The 21236-nt window shown below is 46.7% G+C and overlaps 1 protein-coding gene across 1 annotated transcript in view; it reads left to right on the top strand.

Moving 5' to 3' along the window:
* Nucleotides 1–21236, top strand: part of LPIN1 (lipin 1) — a 129595-nt gene that overhangs the window by 24500 nt on the left and 83859 nt on the right. Inside the window, exon 2 of the mRNA XM_007456904.1 lies at nt 9726–9782. Within this exon, the coding sequence (XP_007456966.1) occupies nt 9726–9782 (57 nt within the window). The remainder of the gene's footprint in view (nt 1–9725; nt 9783–21236) is intronic.

Genomic DNA, 21236 nt, shown 5'->3' with positions numbered 1-21236 from the left:
TTTTTTTTTTTTTTTTTTTTTTTTTTTTTTTTTTTTTTTTTTTGGCCACTGTGCTGCAGGGCTTGTGGGATCTTAGTTCCCCGACCAGGGGTTGAAACCGGGCCCTTGGCAGTGAGAGTGCAGAGTCCTAACCGCTGGACCACCAGGGAGTTCCCATAAGAGGTTTTAATGCTTAAGAAAATAAAGAGGTAGACACTGCTGCTTTTTCTTTTGACTCACAAGACCAGGTGTTCAGTAGCAGAGAAACGACACTAATTTCTCTTGGCTACTCGGGGAGGGGTAGTCTTTCCAGGATCAGCAAAGCTCTAGATATTAAAGCATTAAATACAGAAAATAAAAAGACGTGGTTAATACACCATGGAATGTGGGTGCTCGAGACAGACAAACCTTGGCTTACTTGGCGTGGGCTAGAGAGGAAGATACTAGTGAGAGCCCAGGGCTCTCTCTTTGATGAGACCTGCATGGAGAGTGTGTCAGGATGGTAGCAGAGCGGGCTTGGGCCAATCTCCCTTCCTCTGGACGTGGTTCAGTCTTGTCCCTCGTCACCATGGCACAAACATCTTCTCCTGTTTTCATCTCTCCCCCCCAGCTCTCCCAGCCCTCCTGTGTCTCCTTCCACTAGTCTCCCCATTCAGACTTGAATTTCTTCTTCTTTTTTTTTTTTTTTTTTTAAGATTTTTGATGTGGACCATTTTTTAAAGTCTTTACTGAATTTTTATTACAATGCTGTTTCCGTTTTACGTTTTGGTTTTTGGCCGCAAGGCATGTGACATCTTAGCTCCCGGACCAGGGATGGAACCTGCAGCCCCTTCATTGGAAGGCGAAGTCTTAACCAGTGGACTACCAGGAAATTCCCCAGACTTCAGTTTCTTTTATAAATTTATTTCTTTTATTTATTTATGTTTGGCTGCATTGGGTCTTCGTTGCTGCACGCTGGTTTTCTCTAGCTGCGGTGAAGGGGAGCTACTCTGTTGCGGTGCGTGGGCTTCTCATTGCGGTGGCTTCTCTTGTTGCGGAGCACGGGCTCTAGGTGCGCGGGCTTCAGTAGTTGTGGCACACGGGCTCAGTAGTTGTGGCGCACGGGCTTAGTTGCTCCATGGCATCTGGGATCTTCCTGGACCAGGGCTGGAACCCGTGTCCCCTGCATTGGCAGATGGATTCTTAACCACTGCACCACCAGGGAAGTCCCTGAATTTCTTAAAACTACTTACTACCTTACCCTCTCTGGGGGGGACGGTGGAGACGGGAGATGTGGATGACTGACCCCCAGGGTTGGAGACACACCTGTTACTTCTGTATCAGAATATGTCCCCTGAATGAGTTACCAGATACACAGAGACCACCGTTTGCTCAGTGGAAAGGGGATTTCAAGATTGTGTGGTTTGAGGAGATCCTACATTTTATATTCCCTTTAGGAGACTGACAGCATACGATGAGGTAGTAAGGAAAGAAGTTATGCAGGAAATAAATCTTTATCTGTTTTATCTGGTGTTTCCAGAATTATCTGCCCCACCAGCAGAACTGGTTTTTGCATAAGACTTACTACCATCCCCCGAGAAATCCTCCGGGAGGGCTGCCCTGCTTGTTGCTTGTCGTGCTTGTCGGGTGGAGTGGGGGGTCGCTCGGCTCTGAGCTGCCCACCCATGGGCTTGGACTGATGATCCTACAGGGCGTCAGGTGCCCCAGGAGCCCGAGGTCACTGCCCCCAGAGCTCTGGGCTCTCATCTTGGCCTGATCCTCCCTGGGTCCCCAGGCTCCTGGCATCCCAGGGCATTATACCAGGCCTTGCTTCTCTCTGGATTCCCAGCTCCTGGCACAGTGCCCAGCAAACAGTGGGTGCTCAGTGGTTGCCTGTATTGAATGAATTCCCCAATAGAACCCACCAATTAGAGGCTACGCCCTTGTTTTCTAATCAAACCTTATCCTTGTATAGGCACACAGACACGTGAATACATCTGTGGTCTGTGTGGGTTCTTCTTAAAGATAGGCAAGGAGGCACGTTAGCACTGGGACTGGATTTCACAGGGGAGAGTCGTCCTCATCATTTTGCCGTAAATACACACGCACAGACACAGAGAAAATAAGGAGACACACAGATAAACACACAGAAGCACAGGCTGTGTAGATACAAGCAAACACATAGACACAGTTGCAAAAATAGGCACAATCACAGGTGCACAGATGTAATTTTACATGTAAACCAACAGAGAAATACAAACCAGACGCCCACCCCCCAACACACATCCTCCATCCTGGCTATTTATTCCTCCAAAGCAAACTGCCTCACAAATTAGTGCATTTACACAACAACTATCTCATTATATCTCATGATTTCGTGGGTCAGGATTTGGGCCAGACTTGGCTGGTGACGCTTCGCCTCCTCATGTGATGACTCAGTGAACCTGACTGCTAGACGGGCTGGTCTGGATGGACCACGCTGGCTTCCCTCACATGGCTGGTGGCTTGGTGGCGGTGACTGGTAGGCCGGCCTCAGCCGGGACTGTTGCCAGGAGTGCCTGCCAGGCCTCTCAGACCTGACATCTCAGGGTAGTCAAACCTCTTGCGTCGCAGCCGGCATCCCCCATAAAGAGCATTGCAAAACGCGGAGGGAACGCTGGAAGGTTTCTAATGACCTCAGGAGTTGAAGAATGTCACTTGTCCTGCATATCACCGAGCAAGCAAGTCTGTTAGGCTTTCTCAGATTTAAGGGGAGGGCTGTTAGGATTTATCTGTCAATGGCAGCAAAGAATTTGAGGCCATCTCTAATCTAACACACACACACACACACACTCACACACACACACACTCACACACACACACACACACACACACACACACACGCTTCCGGCAGGGCTGGGAGGCGCTGCCTCTCTTCATTGTCCTTCCAGTGGCTGCACATGAAGCACGAGGCTTGGGTAAGAGCCTGTACTGGGGCGTCACTCCTTTCAGGGGAGAGTTCTCTCCTGGAAGTTACATCTCAGGTTTGCAGGGACCGACACCACCTTCATCTTTCCTTAGGAAAAGTACGAAAATCAGGCCATCCGCAGTCCCCTTCCTTTACCAGTTGCCTGCAATGCAGATGGAGTGATGCTGTGGCTTAGAGGTCAGTCACACCTGGGTCAGATCCCAGCTTACCCACCCCCGCCTGCTAGCTGTGTGACCTTGGCCAAGTTCCTCAACCTTCTGAGCTCCAGTGTCCTCCTCTGTATGTTGAAAAAGTCACACTTCTATACTTCCGTTCAACAAGTATTTATTGACTATCTTCCGGGGATGCGATGGTGAGAACAATAGGCGCTGTCCCTGATGGAGGAAGCTGTCATTAGCTGAAGTTATGCAAACAATTGTAACTTTGCCAACTGTGCTAAGTGCCAGCAAAGAGTAATAAGGGTGCTATCGGAGGGTGCAGTCATGATGTGATCACTGTCAAGGAGGCCAGGGACCGCTTCTCTGAGGTGATACTTGGCTGTGGTCTGGGGGATCCGTAGCAGCTAACCAGCTGAAATGTGTCTTGGGCAGAGGAAATAGCATGTGCAAAGGCCCTGTGGCTGGATGGAATAAATTGAATAGGAGGTGGTGAAAGACCAGTGTGGCTGGGTCGGAGAGATCAAAGGGTGCAGGTGGGAGATGAGACTGGACAGGTGGGTGGAAACTTTGTTCACCAAGTTAAGAAAGTGTTTAAAAAATTGTATACATTTTATGTATTTATTTGAGTGGTTTTACTCATGGAGGTAAAACGACCAGATGGTGTTTCAAAAAGATGCCCTTGGCTGCAGCAAGGAGAATGAACTACAACGTGGCCAAAGGAGATGTGGGCAATCCCATTAGGAGGCTGTGCCAGCAGAATAGTGCCCCCCTGAGATGTCCATGTCTTGATCCTCAGAACCCGTGAATGTGTTCATCACATGGCAAAAAAGAATTAAGGTTGCAGATGGAATTAAGATTACTCATCACTGACTTTAAAATAGGGAGATTATCCTGGATTACCCGGGTGGGCCTGACGTAATCCCATGAGTTCAGAGAATGGGTCAGAGACATGGGACATCAGAGGCACTCAACCTGCCCTTGAGAGCTTTGAAGATGGAGCAAGTGCTATTAACCTCATTTTGTAGTTGAAGAAACTGAATTTCTAAGGCATGAAGTGACCTACCCAAGACCAAGCATTATTAAGTATTACAACCAGGGCTTAGGTCCAGTTCTCTTGAGAACAGACTCTCTTTCCATTTCTACACAAGTCAAAGGGACCCTGGGGGGCCCAGGTGAGAGTCTGACTGGGTCCAGTTCCAGCCCCACCTGTGGGGTCCTCCTCTTCACCCCGTCTCCTTCCAACCAGAGCAAACCCTTCCTTACTCTCTTCCCTTAGCTTCAGGTCGTATTGACAGAGGGTGCTGGGCTGCAGAAGAGGGGGGTCTCGGCATTGGAATCATGATGTAGGAGGGCACGTGCATTTACGCTTATAGAACTATGGAGACAGAGAGCACTTAGTGTAATTCTGTCCTTTGACAGAAGAAAAACTGAAAAACCCAGAGAAGGGAAGTACCTTGTCCAAGGCCCCCCTCCAAGTTAGTGAGGCAGTCAGGACTAAATCCTGAATTGCTTCCTCCCTAGACCAAGGCTCCTCCCACTGCATCCTGGGCTGTTCCCAGGTGTTCCTGGAATCCTCAGTTGGCGTTTGGATGCATTTTCCCATAAAAGTAGGCTGTATAAACCGTAGTGCCAGCAGGTCCCTGGTTGTACAGCTCAGCATTGCTTCAGTTCATCTAGGCTATGGCTTCCTCTGCCTTTCCTCCCCTGGAAAAACGAACTCACTTGGATGGAACTCTTTCTATGCGAAAATGTTACTCTATTTAAAAAGAAGTTCAGATGAACAAATGAACTTTAGAATGTGTAAACTCGGACGTGCCTGGCCTATCACTGTGGACTTAAGGCCTGATGATCTGGAAGACTTTCTCTCTGAAGTCTCCCTCTTTCTCCTTCTGTGTGGTGGGAATTCTGCGGTCCAAATGTTTCTCCATCAGTGAAACGGCAGCAAGAGCTTTGGAGTCACGCAGACCTGAATTTGAATTTGGATTTAGGCCCGTATACGTGACCTCCAGCAAATCACGGGCAAAGGTGTAGCAGTGAGCAAGGGCCTACGAGGAACACAGGAGACTGTGTCCTGGACTTTGATCTTCATCAGGCTGCCATTGAGATTCAAATTCACCTTCATTGAGCACCTACCATGTGCTGGTCACTTTCAAGTACATCTCTCACTTAATTCCCACAGCAGCCCCGAGGTGGGTAGTGTCATGTGGGTTCTTTAGAAGAGGAAACGGAAGCTCAGAGAGGGTGAGTCAGTGGTTCAGTATTATTCTACTTATAGGTGGCAGTGGCCCTGACCAGGAATTTCAACTGCCCTACACCCCATAATGATTAATATAGTCAAGTGAATGAGCAACTCAACACAGCATAAAGGAAAAGACAAGAGGAAAGTGTCTATCTGTCTCCTATCTATTATCCTATCTACATTTACTAGATCCATTCTCCAACCATTTTTTCATTTTTCTGTATCTGTCTGTCTATCATCTATGTGTCCATTACTGTATTTATCGAAGGACAAAACATGGTTCAAAACACAGCAGAATTTCTGTCTTGATTGGCTGAGGCTGTTATAACAAAACTACCACAGACTGGGTGGCTTAAACAACAGAAATTTATGTCTCATAGTTCTGGAGGTTAAAGAAGGTGTGGGTGCAAAGTACAGCTCAGTTCTGGTGGGACCCCCCCACCCCGCCCTCAGCTTGTAGGCGGCCACCTCCGTGATGTATCTTTACGTGGCAGAGGGAGAGCTCATTTCTCTCCTATCTCTTCTTTTAAAGTCACTAATTCCATCACAAGGACTCCACCCGTATGACCTTATTACCTCTCAGAGGCCCCACCTCCATGTACCATCACACTGGGGATTAGGGCTTCAAATATGAATTTGGGAGGGACACAGACATTCAGTTCATAGCAGTTACATATGTCTAAATTAAGTGAGGAATAAAAGAAAAAAAGAGGTAGAGGCAGAAAATAGAGCCAAGAATGAGGCTAACACAAACATGCATTTCATAGAGTCTGGCTCATTTATAAGGAGTAGAGCAGAAGTGTGGCTCTGGCCCCCAATGTCTCAGGAAAGACCTGAGCAATTACACATTTCATGGTATAAATAAGGTGAAAGCAAACCAGCTGTTCAGAAGATGCTCACCTGTTCCTGACATTGAGACTTCCGTGTTGTCATCATCCAGGGTCAGCAATTAAAATTTGTGCACTATTGTTTTACACAGTATTATATCTTTTCATTCTTACCTCCAGAACTATTTTATTTTTCTCTTCCTTTTACAGATGAGAAGATTGAGGCTTAGGAAGTTAAATTCCTTGCTAAAGGCCATACAGCTCTTATTGGGAGAATGGGGGTTCAAACCCGAATTCGTTTTTGGCTATGGTTGCTAACTGCTTGGTGCCCAGACACCAAAGGTTGGGCTTCAAATTTTGCATTAGAATTTTGAATGACAACAGACAAATAGCTGTGGGGTGGAATGAGATTATTTTCTTCTTAGCTTTGAGAGAAATGACTGTTGAAATACACGGGTTCACCATTTTTGGTGTTCTTGTGTTTATTTTTAATCTCTGAAATCAAAGCAAATTTCTGGGGGCTCAGAGTCATTGCTCCATGGCAGCAAAAAATATATTTGGTATTTGATTTGAAACTTCATTTTTAATTGGGACCAAATCCAAGCATTGTGAATTTAAACTGCTGCCAGCCTTCCTAGCCTACCTCGTGAGTGTAAAATCAGTGCAACTATTGTACCCAGCGAGTGCTGGCGGACATGCGACTATGTTTGTGTCCCATGAGGAATTTGAGTTGGGTGGTTCAGAGCATCTGTACCCAAGTGGCATGATTTTTTTGCAGAATGCTGTAATACTCTAGAGGAGCTAAAATGAAGGTAGTAACTGGACTTCCAGAAGTGTTTCAAATGCACTGATTGGTTGAAACCAGGACTGAAATAATTACTGTATTAAGCAATTTATAGATGCAGAAAACAATCGCCTTGCCCACTCTCCCTACCAGGATCTGGACTTGAATAGAATTCCTTAACTCACATCTACCTTCTTTCCCGGGTTCTGTCTTAGAGGAAAATCTATTCTTTTTATTACAGATGTTCCAGAATACTCTAAGAGTCCTCCCCAAATTTATCCTTTCAGTTTTCCTCATTGGTTGATGCTTAGTGATACCATCATCTACCAAGTCACCCAGGCCAGAAACTTCAGTCATCCTCAAAATCTCCCGCCTCTTCACCCACCTGACGGTCCAAGCCAATCACTAAGCCTTGGGGCCCCTCCCACTAGGCAGCGCTCACAGCCGCCCTTTCCTCTTCCCCCACACTGTCACCACCTTCCTCCACACCCTGGCCACGCTTCGCTAGAATAGCCTTCAAAGAAAAAAAAAAAGGGAATTCCACGGCCGTCCAGTGGTTAGGACTCCGTGCTTTCACTGCTGAGGGCTTGGGGGTTGAATCCCTGGTTGGGGAACTAAGATCCCACAAGCTACGTGGCTAAGGGAAAAAAAAAAAAAGCCTTTCAATTTGCTTCTCTGCATCCAAAACACAGATGTCAGAGTGATCCTGTAAAACACAGGCCTGACCATCCTGCCCCTCGGCAGCTCCCCACAGTGTACAGTCACCGTTCTCAAACTGTGTTCTCTGAAGCCAGGGCTCTGCAACCAAACCTGGGGACTCCAGGCCTCTTCCCTGAAATGACCACAGCATTCCCCTTCTATTTTTTTTTTTAATTTATTTATTTTTATTTTTGGGTGTGTTGGGTCTTCGTTTCTGCGCGAGGGCTTTCTCCAGTTGCGGCGAGTGGGGGCCACTCTTCGTCGCGGTGCGCGGGCCTCTCACTGTCGCGGCCTCTCTTGTTGTGGAGCACAGGCTCCAGACGCGCAGGCTCAGTAGTTGCGGCGCACGGGCTTAGTTGCTCCGCAGCATGTGGGATCTTCCCAGACTAGGGCTCGAACCTGTGTCCCCTGCATTGGCAGGCAGATTCTCAACCACTGCACCACCAGGGAAGCCCCATTCCCCTTCTATTTACATACGGGCTTTTGCAAAAGGTTTTGTTTAAGGAGGGCATTTGTTAAAAAAAAGGAAATTGTTTTTTAAATGACCCCACTCTACCCATGTCTGGTGACTGCAGACCATCCCTGGCCTGCTCTGTATCACTTGCACACGATGGGATATTCTCCAGTCCTGGGCGCTCCTGGCTGTTCCCCAAACATATGTGTGGTGCCTTTGTTTCTTTGAACACACCCTCTTCTCTGCTTGGAATGGAATTTCTCCTCCTCTCTCCTCCGAGAGCCCCACTTATCCTTCAGAAGCAGCTCAGACGTCACCTTCTGTGGATGGCGCAGAACCTTCCTTATATTTCCCTCAAGCAAACTATTGCCTTTCTCCCGGGCTCCCACCCGACCCTGGGCATGTCTTGGTGGTGGTCCTGGCCATGAAAACCTTTTCTACTTGTCTTCCTGCCTGCCCCCCACTAGATCACGCGTGACTCAAGGACAGGATTTCTATTTTACTCATCTCTGTGTTCCCACTACCTAGCAAAGCACTTGGCCCCTGCGAGAAACTAAATGAATCATCAGGTAAAGCAACACCAGTAATTATCTGCCAATCAACAACATGGGTTGGAAAAGCTAAATGCCGTCGATGAATAGCAGGTAGGGTGATGGGCAAGGGGATGAGAGGATGAGGGAAATAGGAGTAAGGGGCTTCAAGGGTTGTTGATTCTGGGCTGCTTTAGTTGCACTCAGAACATATATGTTTTTTTTTAATTTTACTTTATTTATTTATTTATTTGGTTGTGCTGCATCTTGGTTGTGGCCCATGGGCTCCTTAGTTGTGGCATGTGAACTCTTAGTTGCAGCACACATGTGCGATCTAGTTCCCTGACCAGGGGTCAAAGCCGGGCCCCGTGCATTGGAAGCACAGAGTCTTAACCACTGCGCCACCAGGGAAGTCCCAGAACATATGTGTTTCTGAGGATAACTTAAGTATAGTTTAAGGACTATGAAAACGTATCACATCTCTTAGGCTGGGAGCTCTAATGGGGGCCCCTGTTGGAGAAGCAGACTGTGCAGGTCCTACTGGCTTGGATAATTTCATACCAACAGTCTTAACAGCTCATCTGTGCATGAGGCTTTGCCCTTTCACCGGAATAGACTCAGTGAATGCTCACAACACACCCATCCATTCCAGGGTTGTTGTTATGCCCATTTTACAAAGAAAACTAGCCCTGTGCAGTCGTACAGCCAAGCAACAGCAGAGGCAGCATGTGAACGCACGTCTTCGGACTCCAAGTCCCATCATTTTTCCATGTTGCCTTATCTCCTGACGTCTCCCCAGTAGGTCCATGTGCTCTGGGAAGGAGGAGGCCACAGAGAAGTAAAGAAGCGGGAGACGGAGACCTATGACCCCACGATGTGCCGTTCTTACCGAGACCTCACACTCTGAGTGTGTTCAGAAAAAACCTCACCAAATGCTTATTCTTACTGCATTTCCTTTTTTTATTGAGATATAATCCACCCACCATAAAATTCACCATGTTAAAGTGTACGGTTCAGAGGTTTTTAGTATATTCACAAGGTTGTGCAATCGCTACCACTAATTACAGAACATTCCCATTAAGTAATTTCTAATGTTTTTGTTTTCCAGATTCCAATAATGAGAGACCCTGGATGGATTCGAAATGTATGGTCTTCAAACATTAATGTGAGTAGAGTTGCTACGAATGCCCTAATTATATCAATACTTTGACATTTCAAGATGAGAGAAAGTACTCTTCGACAAACTGTTTTATTGCCACGGATACATGCAGTCCCCAAACCAGGACTCTGCCATTCCACTGAAGCTTTCAGAGCTGGCCTGTCGCCCTTTCTAAAGGTTTGATGAGCCCCAGATGAAGCTAAGAACATTATGGCTAGTTTCTAACCTCTTCTCCCTGCGAGCCAACCTCTCCCGCACATAGATCTGATTTTGTCACCTCCCTGATTAAAAAGCCTTCAGTGGGGCTTCCCTTGTGGCGCAGTGGTTGAGGGTCCGCCTGCCGATGCAGGGGACGCGGGTTCGTGCCCCGGTCCGTATGAAAATATTTTTCAGTCATGTAATAGAAGTATTAGGTTATCAGAAATAGAATTAATTATAGAAATAACATGAACGTGAACGTGACAGCAACCAAGAATTACTGAATATATAGTAAAGGCCAGCTGTTGTGCCAAGTATTTCATTTACATTATTATAAAGTTATGTAACAAAATAAAACCTATGAGATAGCTACAGTCCCCATTTTACAAATTTGAAAAATAAGACTCAGAAATGCAAAAAAAAAAAAAAAAAAAAAGCATTCAATGGCTCCCTAGTGCCAACAGGAAAATGTTCATATCAGGTTCATGCCATTTGTTTGCCCTTAACGGACTGTCACGTTTATTTAATAAGAGCCCTTGCGGCTGCCCCTGAACCCCTCAAACCCTCCTGAAGATTCTGCCTCTTCCTCCTGTACCCATTGGCCCCTTTTGTCACTGCCCTGTGCCTGGTCCCCAAGCCTCAGCTGGGCCCTTCAGGCTGTATCTGTGACTGTACTTAGTGCTTTGCTCTCTGCTCTTTTAGGGTCTCCCTAGACCCCATGTTCAGCAGCCCGAGGGCCAGCGCCACGCCGCCCTCGTGCCAGCTTCCAGGTTCTGCTTGTGAATCTGGCTCCCTGAGCCTCTGTAGTCTCGGGGGATATTTTGCTGAAGCATCCCTGGCAGTGGTCCACCTACATCCTGGTTCTTTTCTCACAGCATGTTCATCTCGCCCTCTCCTCGCCTAAGTTCAGCAACTTCATACAACTTGCTCTACCCCATAGATTTTAAGCCTGAGATCCTTTCCTGTGGAGAAGAGACTTGGAACAGCTCAAGGAAAGGCTTTTGGAATCATCCAGGGAGGAAGTGATAAAGCCTGAAGACTTATTTGTCCTGACTGTGGCCTGTCCTAAAGCTTGGGGATGTAGAATAACAGTAACACTTGGTCTCTCTCTCTCAAAGAGCTCAGTGTGGAGAGAGACTCTGGTCAGAGTGTGGACCGAGAGGCCTAGTGCAGGGCCAGGCAGCGTGAGAGATTCTTCCTCAGATGAATCCAGAGGCTCCGGTTAAATGAATGAAGAAGACTGCTGAGGAAGGCCTGGCCCCGGCGATGCTGGAGGACCGCAAGCTCTATTGATATTTCCCAGTGGATTGGCAGAGACGGGGCCCAATGGGAGGCCAGGAATCTTAAGCAGGGCAGGCAGTTAGTGGCAGCTGAGCCTGGAGCGAGCGGAGCCGTCCTCTCTGGAGGAGGGGAAGGGCAGGAGGTCCCGGTAAGTGAGCCGCTCGGCCTGTGGGTAGGCGGGCAGGCTGGCCATCATGAGGTGGTCTGAGGCTGCCATTCTCCGTGGCCAAGTCCCATTCTGCAGACCTGGGGGCTGGAGCCCATGGCCACCAGGTTTCCAGGCCCAGCCTCCGGGCCAAGGTGCAGGGCAATGGCCATGGTTACAAGGGAGGCGGTTAAGGAAAGGCATCCGTCGAGCCTCTGCTGCCGGGCCCTGTACTGGGCCCGTCACAGAGCTCATGTGGTAACAAGACAGGAAGCAATGGACAGGGGATGTGAAATAGGAAGTTTCTGCTGCAAGGGCGAAATTACAGAAAATCTTACCATCTAAGCAGGGGACCTGGATGTGGAGTCCAAAGTTCTGGTCACATCTGCCGCTTAGAGTACGTGTGACGTCGAGCAGGTTCCCTAACTTCTCTGAGCTTTAGTTCCTTGGCTGTACGTTGGGAGTTCGTCCGATCGTGACCACAGAGCGCTTGCTGTTCACCACCAGGCATTGTGCAGAAGAGAGGACGGCTTGGAACTCAGCTTGGAGGGGTGGGGTAGAGAGTTTAGAAGCAATTCAGAAAAATGCCTCCAAGAGAAAGTGAATCTTATGCAGAGTCTCGAAAGAGGTCTAAGCTAGCCAGGCACGGAGGTGAGAACTGGGTGGTGGGATTGAAAGAAGGGAAGAGTGGGAGGTGACAGTGGAGGAGAAAGGAGCAGGGTGCTCATGACGGGGGGGCCTCACTTGCTTTTCTAAAGACCTTGGACTTTATCCTACAAGTAATGGTAATGGGGGCTGTTGGCATTGAGGGGCCTTAAGCAGGCAGTGCCATGTCACATCTGCAGCCCTGTTCCAGGGTAGTCATGGGATGGGGCTGGAGGCAGGGAGGCCATTTAGGAGGTCATCGTCAGCCTGGCTGAGCTGAAGTGCATGGTGGACAGTCCAAATGGAGGTTTGCAGAAGGTAGCTGGATGTTCGGTCTGGAGCTGAGAGGCAAGGTCAGGACTGGAGATAGCGATCTGTGGGTCAACAGTATCGCTGAAGCCTCCAGGGGGGGACAAAATCACCCAGGGAGTGTGTGTGGCCAGGGGAGGTGGGGGAGGTCACATAGGTGGGTTTCCAATCAGAACCTCTACTGTCACAGCTTTTGGTAATTTTTATGTTGTTATCCTTAGAAGATAGGTTCATAAATTCCAAAAATGCTTAGTGATGAGAAAACCCAAATGAAGGGAAAGTACCACAGGGCAAGAGAGTAGGACTCAAAATCTCTGTCTTTGCCTGTCTGTCTCTTTCTCTGTCCCTGTCCCTGTCCCTGTCTCCTACTTATTGTGCAAATAAATGTTCTAGGCACGAGGGTACACTGATGAGTGTGTCGTGGTTGGTCTTTTGCTTGAAGGGCTCACCAACCAGTAGAGGAGATAGGGGCATATGAAATGACGCAGCGACAAGGCTCTGTGAAATGTGCCGTGATGGAGTTCCATGTGGGCTGGTTAGTACAGAGGAGCCAGTGATGAATCCTTCATGGACCCGAGGAATGTCTGAGGGAAGGCTTTCCTGGAGGTCCAGCTCTCAGTTTGAAGAATCTTGGTCTGGCCGTGGGATGCAGAAACCCCCCCAAATACACACCAGCATACCCATCCCTGTACACATGGAGGGTCATTCAAGGCAAAAGGCCACGAGTTCTGGAGGGAGAGTTGAGCAATGAAATGTTCACCCAAACTGCGTAACCCGTCTAACTCAGGCGAGGGAACGTGGTACAGTTAGTCACATGAAGCCTCCCTCTTGGCCAACCTGTGCTTTGATTGCCCCATTTCTAACGAAAGCAGCAATTGTCAGAATTCTAGATTATCCTGGCACAGTTACTTGGAACCATAGTTTGCTTATTCCTTTTCTTTCTTATCTTTCAGTTTGAAAAAGGACAGGATTTAAAATGGCTTCTTGGATGGAGAGCACATTTTGTGCAGAGAGGAAGTGACTTTTGGTTAGATTTAAATTAATTTTTGAAAAATTTTATCCAAGTGCTTCACGTGCCTATTTTCTAGAAAATCAACTAGGAAGTGCTGACTCATGACTAAAGCCAACTACTTACGTATCTTCTTTGCACCTTATCCTATGGAGTTACTGATAAAGGAGAAACTAGCTGATTCTCACAGAGCATCATATGCTAATGCATCCTCCTTTTTCATACTCTGCCATTTATGTATAATCTTATCCTGTTTTAGTTTGTTCTTTATTCAGACTCTGCCTTTCTTATATAGAGAGTTTTTCTTGGGGAGAGGTGTGTTCTTCCTGGAAGTTATGTTTGCCTTTACTTTTCCTTGTTAGCAGGAAAAATTTGTGCGTCCCATTCCCTGCCTGTCCTTTCTCCCCTGCCCTCCGTTCCCACAACACACACACATAATGTCCTTAAGCTTTTACTTTAGTCTACCACTTGGAAACTATCACAGTCTTTATTTTTAAGCCCATTGACTTGTTTTAATTGGGATCTATTTATCTTATTTGGATGACCATGATTTTCATATAGCACTTCGATTTTCTTATTTATTTAACAAACTTTATATGGTGCTTACCAAGTGACAGGTTCTCTCCTAAGAGTATTACAAAATTAACTCATTTACTTCCTTACAGTTGTTCTTTAAGTTAGTCTTATTATTATCTCCAGTTGAGAGATGAGAAAATGAGCACAGAGAGGTTGAGCCACTTGCTCAAGGTCACACAGCTGATAAATGGCAGGATTAGGATTCAGACCCACATCTTCTAGCTCCAGAGACTTTATTCCTAAGCACTGCAATATGCTGCCTCTATAAGAAGTTTCTCTCATTCAGTAGTTTCTAGTTCTTTTCATTTATTCCTTGCACTTAGTACTTTTATCATGTTCCCTAATTTTTCCAAACTCTCAGCTCTCTGTGCAGGAGTCCTTTTTTTTTTCCCTATAACCTCTCTCTGCAGGAAATCTCTCTTCCTGCTTGCTCTCAGTCTTCTGCCAGAGCTGTCATCTTGGGAGGCTCTCACTACATCCACCTTTACCCAGATCCTTGTTTTCTTCTTAGTTCACTCTTTAAAAATAAGCAAACTGGAGTTTTGTTTTCATGTAACCTCCCAGAAAAGGGAGATAGAAGACAAGTTTGCGAGCCCTTGCCTGTCTGAATCTCCTTTTTAATTTGACTTCACATTTGATAGCTTGGTTGGAATTAGCATTTGAGGTTGATATTAATTTTTCACAGAATTTGAATGCATTGTTTCATTGACTTCTAACAACCAATGTTACCTCTATGCCAGTCTGACTTTTGTTCCTTCCTGGGTGACCTACTATTATTATTTTCTACCTGTAAGTTTTTAGGGTCTTCAATTAATCCTCTGTGCCCTGAAGCTTCACAGTGATGTGCCCAGCAGTGGACCATGTCTCATTCATTCTGCTTAGACCTTGGAGCACAAGTCTGTACTGTCCTAGTGGACAACATACTTGTAAGCTAATGAATATCAGCAGATTAAACATGTCAACAGACTAAAGGAAAATGGAAAACAAATAAAAGAGCGGTGACTGGAGACCCATGAAGTTCCCCTCTGTCTCTCTTATCTCGTATAGCCCAGCTTTCTGGTCTGCAATTGGTACGTTTCATTCACTTAATCTTTTACTTCTGTTATGATTATTTTCGGCGATCAGATTTTTCCTTTAACAGATTCTTTTTTGTCCTCCAGTCTTTTTCTCTTTCACAGCATTCTCCTGTTGTTTGTTTTCTGAATGAAATAACTTCCCAGATCTCGCTGAGATTTGAATTTGGGAATTTCTTCCTATTAATTTCTCTTCTGTTCCCTTCATTATTTTTATTTCTTCTGAAGTCAGGTTTCCCCCTGTCTGTCATTCTCTCTCTTGCATGGTGCAGAGTTTCCTCAAATGTCTGGTGATTGGCAGTTGACCGTATGCCTGGGACAGGAAGGTTGCCTGGAAACTCCCATGGCTGGGGTTCACTCTAACCAGTCAGGGAGCCGGTGGTTACCCGGGGAACAGTGTGGTTCTGGCTCCGGCACCTGTTTGAGGGTCTCCTGGGCAGGTAGCCCCTCCCTCGGCTGCAGCCCCCTTGCAGGTATTCCAGGTTGTAACTTGCTCCGTGTTATTTCTTTTTCTAAAATTTTATTTACTTTTTATTGAAGTATAGATGATTTACAGTGCGGTGCCAATCTCTGCTGTACAGCAAAGTGACTCGGTTCTATACATGTAGACATTCTTTTAAAAATATTTTTTTCATTATGATTTATCACAGGGTATTGAATAGAGTTCCCTGTGCTCTACAGTAGGACCTTGTTGTCTATCCATCCTATATATACTAGTTTGCATCTGCTAATCCCAAACTCCCAATCCATCCCTCCCCCACCCCACCCCACCCCCACCTCTTGGCAACCACAAGTCTGTTCTCTGTGTCTGTGAGTCTGTTTCTGTTTTGTAGATAGGTTCATTTGTGCCATATTTTAGACTCCACATCTAAGTGATACATGGTATTTGTCTTTCTCTTTCTGACTTACTTCACTTAGTATGATAATTTCTAGTTGCATCCATGTTGCTGCAAATGGTATTGTTTCGTCCTTTTTTATGGCTGAGTAGTATTCCACTGTATATACGTACCACATCTTCTCTATCCGTTCATCTGTCGATGGACATCCATGGTTGTTTCCATGACCCGGCTGTTGTCAATAGTGCTGCTGTGAACATAGCAGTGCATGTATCTTTTTGAATTATAATTTTGTCTGGATTATGCCCAGGAGTGGGATTGCTGGATCATATGGTAATTCTATTTTTAGCTTTCCGAGGAACTTCCAGACTGTTTTCCATAGGGGCTGCACCAACTTACATTCCCACCGACAGTGTAGAAGGGTTCCCTTTTCTTTTCTTTTTTTAAAAAAAAAGTTTATTTATTTTTATTTATTATTGCCTGGGCTGGGTCTTCATAGCTGCACTGTCTTTCTCTAGCTGCGGTGATCGGGGGCTACTCTTCGTTGCGGTGAGCAGTCTTCTCATTGGGGCGGCTTCTCTTGTTGCAGAGCATGTTCACACAGGCTTCAGTATTTGTGGCTCGCGGGCTCTAGAACGCAGCCTCAGTAGTTGTGGCCCATGGGCTTAGTTGCTCTGCGGCATGTGGGATCTTCCCAGACAGGGGCTCGAACCTGTGTCTCTTGCCTTGGCAGACAGATTCTTAACCACTGCACCACCAAGGAAGCCCTAGGGTTCCCTTTTCTCCACACCATTTCCAGCATTTGTTATTTGTAGACTTTTTAATGATGGCCATTCTGACTGGTGTGAGGTGGTACCTCACTGTAGTTTTGATTTGCATTTTTCTAATAATTAGTGATGTTGAGCATCTTTTCATGTGCCTACTGGCCATCTGTATTTCGTCTTTGCAGAAGTGTCTATTAAAGTCTTCTGCCCGTTTTTCGATTGGGTTGTTTGTTTTTTTGTTATTGAGTTGTATGAGCTGTTTGTATATTTTGGAGATTAAGCCCTTGTACTCTGCATTATTTCTTTACTCAACCTTTCCCTTTGCTTTCACCTTCCAAATTTGATTAGATGCCTTTTCCACAGAAGATGGCCCTCCTGTTCTCTCTCTTCACTGTTGTAAGTTTTTAAGTTCTGAAGTTGCCTTGAAATTTAATGAGATGCAGTGTCTGGAAGTAAAGGGAAAATAAACACACCCGTGTTTGTTCTGCTTCACCTGCTACCCTGCCCCAGGATTTTCCTCCTTGTTCAGCATTGTTAATGGAGCTATTCGGCACGTGTCCGATGACATTCACTGTGTTCCTATCTAGAAATGCACTGCATATCCCTTACAGCCGATTGCGTTTCTGAGCCTGAATCACGATAGCCCCATTCTGCCGTACACGTCCCGGGTGGACTAGTGCCAGGCACCAGCACAGTCAGATGCAACAATAATGTATTTAATTAGAATCTTACAGAGAATGATCATTTCCTGTTCAGTGAATGCTTAGGTTTTATAGAGATGTCCCAGGGCTCCTTTCTCACTTGTGATAGATAGAAACATTCTATGAACGTCTCATTTTAGTGTGTATTCCCAATCCCCCCTTTCACCAAATCCTCCTCCCACTCCAGTGGGCATCCTGTTCTGAATTGTTTGTTTTTGTTTTCTCTTGCTGGACACACTGTGTATCGACCTATCTTGAGCTCTTTGAGGACAGAGGCATCTCTTAATCGTTAACCCCCCACTGTACCTAGCACAGAGTAAGCACTCAGAAATGGCTGGTTCAGGACATGTCAAACCTGAGCTTTCCAGTGCGGTATCCACCATCCACGTGTGTCTACTGAGCAGCTGAGATGTGGCTGGTCCAGACCTAAGTGTGTTACAAGTATAAAATACATACTGGATTTCAAAGACTTAGTATAAAAGAAAAGAATGTAAAATAATTCACTAGTAATTCTTATACTGATCACCTGTTGTAATGGTAATATTTTAGATTTGTTGAATTTAACAAAATATTTTATTGTAAAAAAGAGAAATGGCTGGTTGCATAGATGGGTGCATTCTTTGTGATTTCCCTCCTGCCTCATTCATGATAAGGGCACTGGGACCTTTAACACCTGTGCCTCCCTAGTTAGTCTATTTTTATTAGGATGAATATATATATATTTGCAACCAGGCATTATGACCCCTATATAATAATTACGCATACATTTCAAAATATTTATTGAACACCTACTAAGTGCCAGAAACGGTGCTAGATATTTAGACAGAAATGGTCTTTTCTTTCCTGCAGAGTCTGTCTGCTGGGGAGAGATTTTACAATAATTGCACACACAGGTGGAGCATTTAAACTATGCTCAGTACTTTGAGTGGAAGATATGCAGAGCAGTGTGAGTGTCTAATGGGGAGAACTGACATAGATGAGGACGTTAGTGATGCTTGAACTAAGGTTGAAGAATGAGCAGTGGTTAACCAGGTGAAGAGGGGAGAGGATTCCATGCAGGGGGAACAGCAGGTACAAAGGCCTGGTGGTAGGAGGCACCAGGACAAGCACAAAGACAGGAAAATGATCCAGCGCAGCTGGAGCTTAGACTGTGTGGAGAAATAGTGGTGCCAGAGCAGCCGGGACAGCAGTCACGCAGTCAGACGTTTGATGCTGGAGAAGCGGGCACGTGTGTCTGTCAGAGAACCGTTTCCCATTCAGATGCTCGCTAGCTGATCCATCTGTCTGTGAGTCTCCTGAGGACACTGCAGCTGAGCTGAGCATCAGTGGAGTGAGTCGTACCGTGGTGGGTTCGACGCTACAGAGCAGAGAGCGACAGAAGAGAACTGAAACTGAGCAGTGTTGGGACCGGGATAAATCTTTGTCTGCCCAGCCCCCAGTCCCTGCCTCCCATTGGAAATTCAAGAAACCCTCAACGGATTCTTCGTCTTGAGTATGCTCCGCTCTGCTCAGAATTTCCTCTAATCAGGTTAGTGATGCCCAAACCTTCACTTACACATCCCCCGGGGAGGGCGACAGGAGAGGACAATATTGGGTGTGGGTGTTATACTTTAAAATTAAAGTGGAATCACATTAATTTCTTCTTCTGAAAATACCTCAATGTCCTCTGAAATGAGCGGAGATGCCCTGGGGTGTCACGGGCCCAGGACTGACAGGTATCATTACACTGTGTGTGCGTTTGGGGGCTTGAGCAGGGGTGACGATGCAGGACTGTCTGTACCTAGGAAGTCACAGCACAGATGTGTAGATGACAGGCCAGAGCTGACGGTCCTCTATTCTCACTTCCTCTCTTTCCGATGTGGAGACTGAGGTGACATCTGCAGGGTCTTATAAGTGGCAGAACACAGACCAGAACCCAGGTCTCCAGTTCCCCAGAACCACACCCTGCCCAGGAAACCTCAGATTTCAGAAAGATCTGTGGGATTTTTTTTACTGGGCCGATGTCCTCACTGTTCGGGGAGGAAAAAATCACAGAGTGTGGCCAAGACCCAGGTCAAATTTATTTTTTTAAAGCTTTTTAACAAAATTAAAAAATTTTTTTTTTTTTTTTTTGCTGCGTTAGGTCTTCGTTGCTGTGCGTGGGCTTTCTCTAGTTGCGGCGAGCGGGGGCTTCTCTTGTTGTGGAGCACGGGCTCTAAGCTCGTGGGCTTCAGTAGTTGCGGTGAGTGGGCTCAGTAGTTGTGGCACGTGGACTCAGTAGTTGTGGCTCGCAGGCTTTAGTGTGCAGGCTCAGTAGTTGTGGCGCACAGGCTTAGTTCTGTGGCATGTGGGATCTTCCCGGATCAGGGCTCGAATCTGTGTCACCTGCATTGGCAGGCGGATTCTTAACCACTGCGCCACCAGGGAAGTCCCCCAGATCAACTTTAGTGTGGAGTTTGGGGAGGGCCACTTTCCCTCTGGGGGCATGGGTTACCTTACAGATGCAACCTGAGCACTGGACCAGGTGCAGATCTAAAACTCAGAATTAGCTTTTGGAACCAGCTTGCTCTCAGAATCCCTTTAGACAGAGTGTCCCTGGCCCTTTTCTCCTCTTGGGGCAGAAGCCTCGTTCACCTCTGTTTTACCCAACATAGAGCTTCCCTAGAACCAGGTCATCCTCTTTGGGGGGCGGGGTGGAGGTGGACAGCAGCTAATTCAGTTCAGGAGCCGAAGAATCAGGTGGCAGCATTTTGAGCCCGACCTGCCCACCTCTACACAGACCACCATTCCTCTGCGGGCTGCTCGGGTGGGACACAGCGAGGCTAAGCCCAGAATTCTCAAACTGGTTATGCAAAAGATCCAGCAGTTCACTCTGGATCTGCCTCCCATTCAGAACCCTCCACAGCCCTGTTCCAAGTGGGGATCCAGCTGGGAGCTCCCAGGCTCCAGACGCAGCCCAGACGGTCTCTGTACACGCCTTACCTGTCTCCTTCGGTCTTTTTATCATGATCACAAATCCACCTACTTTCATCCTTCAGATCCTTTGGAATCTGCAGGCAGATATGATCCTATCCTCGCATTAGGCCACCATTTTTCCGTCTCCTGTTCCCCCCCAATGGGTTTTCTTTTGCAGGTTAAACAGCTTTTGTTATTAGAGAGTGGTTTGGCCTCACCTTTCAGGTTGTGGGTCGTTCCTTCCAGAGAGGCGTGTGCCATCCGGAGCTCAAGTATGAAGGTGGCACCGAACGTGGTTTTGTGAGTGTGGCGTGATCTGCAGAGAAAACCAGGAAAAATGACTTCCTTTGTTTCAGGCTAACAGTCATCTATCTGCGCAGCCCAATACCACAGGTTTGGGGAAGTGTGAACCTTCGGGATCTTCTCCTGAGGCTGGCAGAGGGGCACAGAGGCAGGAATCTTGTGGCCATGCATATGCTGGCTTCATATCTCAGTAGAAAGCTGTACACTTTAAAGATGAGAATCACAATTTAAGAAGCGAGTTAATGTTTTGTAGCCTCCAAACTTTGGTAAGGCTGGGTTGACATGATCTGGAGAAACTACAAGCAAGAGCCTCATATTTGGTTGAAATGATTTGTAGATAGCTTAGGTACTGCTGCTTCCAATGGCATTCTCTTACACAGGGCAGAATGTGCTAGATTTGCACATGACCTCCTGAAACGTGCTGGGTTGCATGGTGACAAGTCAACAGAGCAATGTACAAATCCCACGCAGCTACTGGAAACTACTGCTCAGCCTTTTAACATTAGAACATCCTTTTCAGGACTCTACCTTAACCACAAATCTATCCAAGCTACCATGAGCTAGAGACGAAAGGAACAATTCTCTTCCTTGTTAAGAATTGGTCTTACAGGGGCTTCCCTGGTGGCGCAGTTGAGAGTCGTCTGCCTGCCGATGCAGGGGGACGCGGGGCCGTGCCCCCGGCCGGG

Source organism: Lipotes vexillifer, unplaced genomic scaffold (genome assembly GCF_000442215.2).
Source record: "Lipotes vexillifer unplaced genomic scaffold, Lipotes_vexillifer_v1.1 scaffold390, whole genome shotgun sequence".
Lineage (NCBI taxonomy): Eukaryota > Metazoa > Chordata > Mammalia > Artiodactyla > Lipotidae > Lipotes > Lipotes vexillifer.
This window is presented reverse-complemented; position numbering and strand designations above follow the sequence as displayed.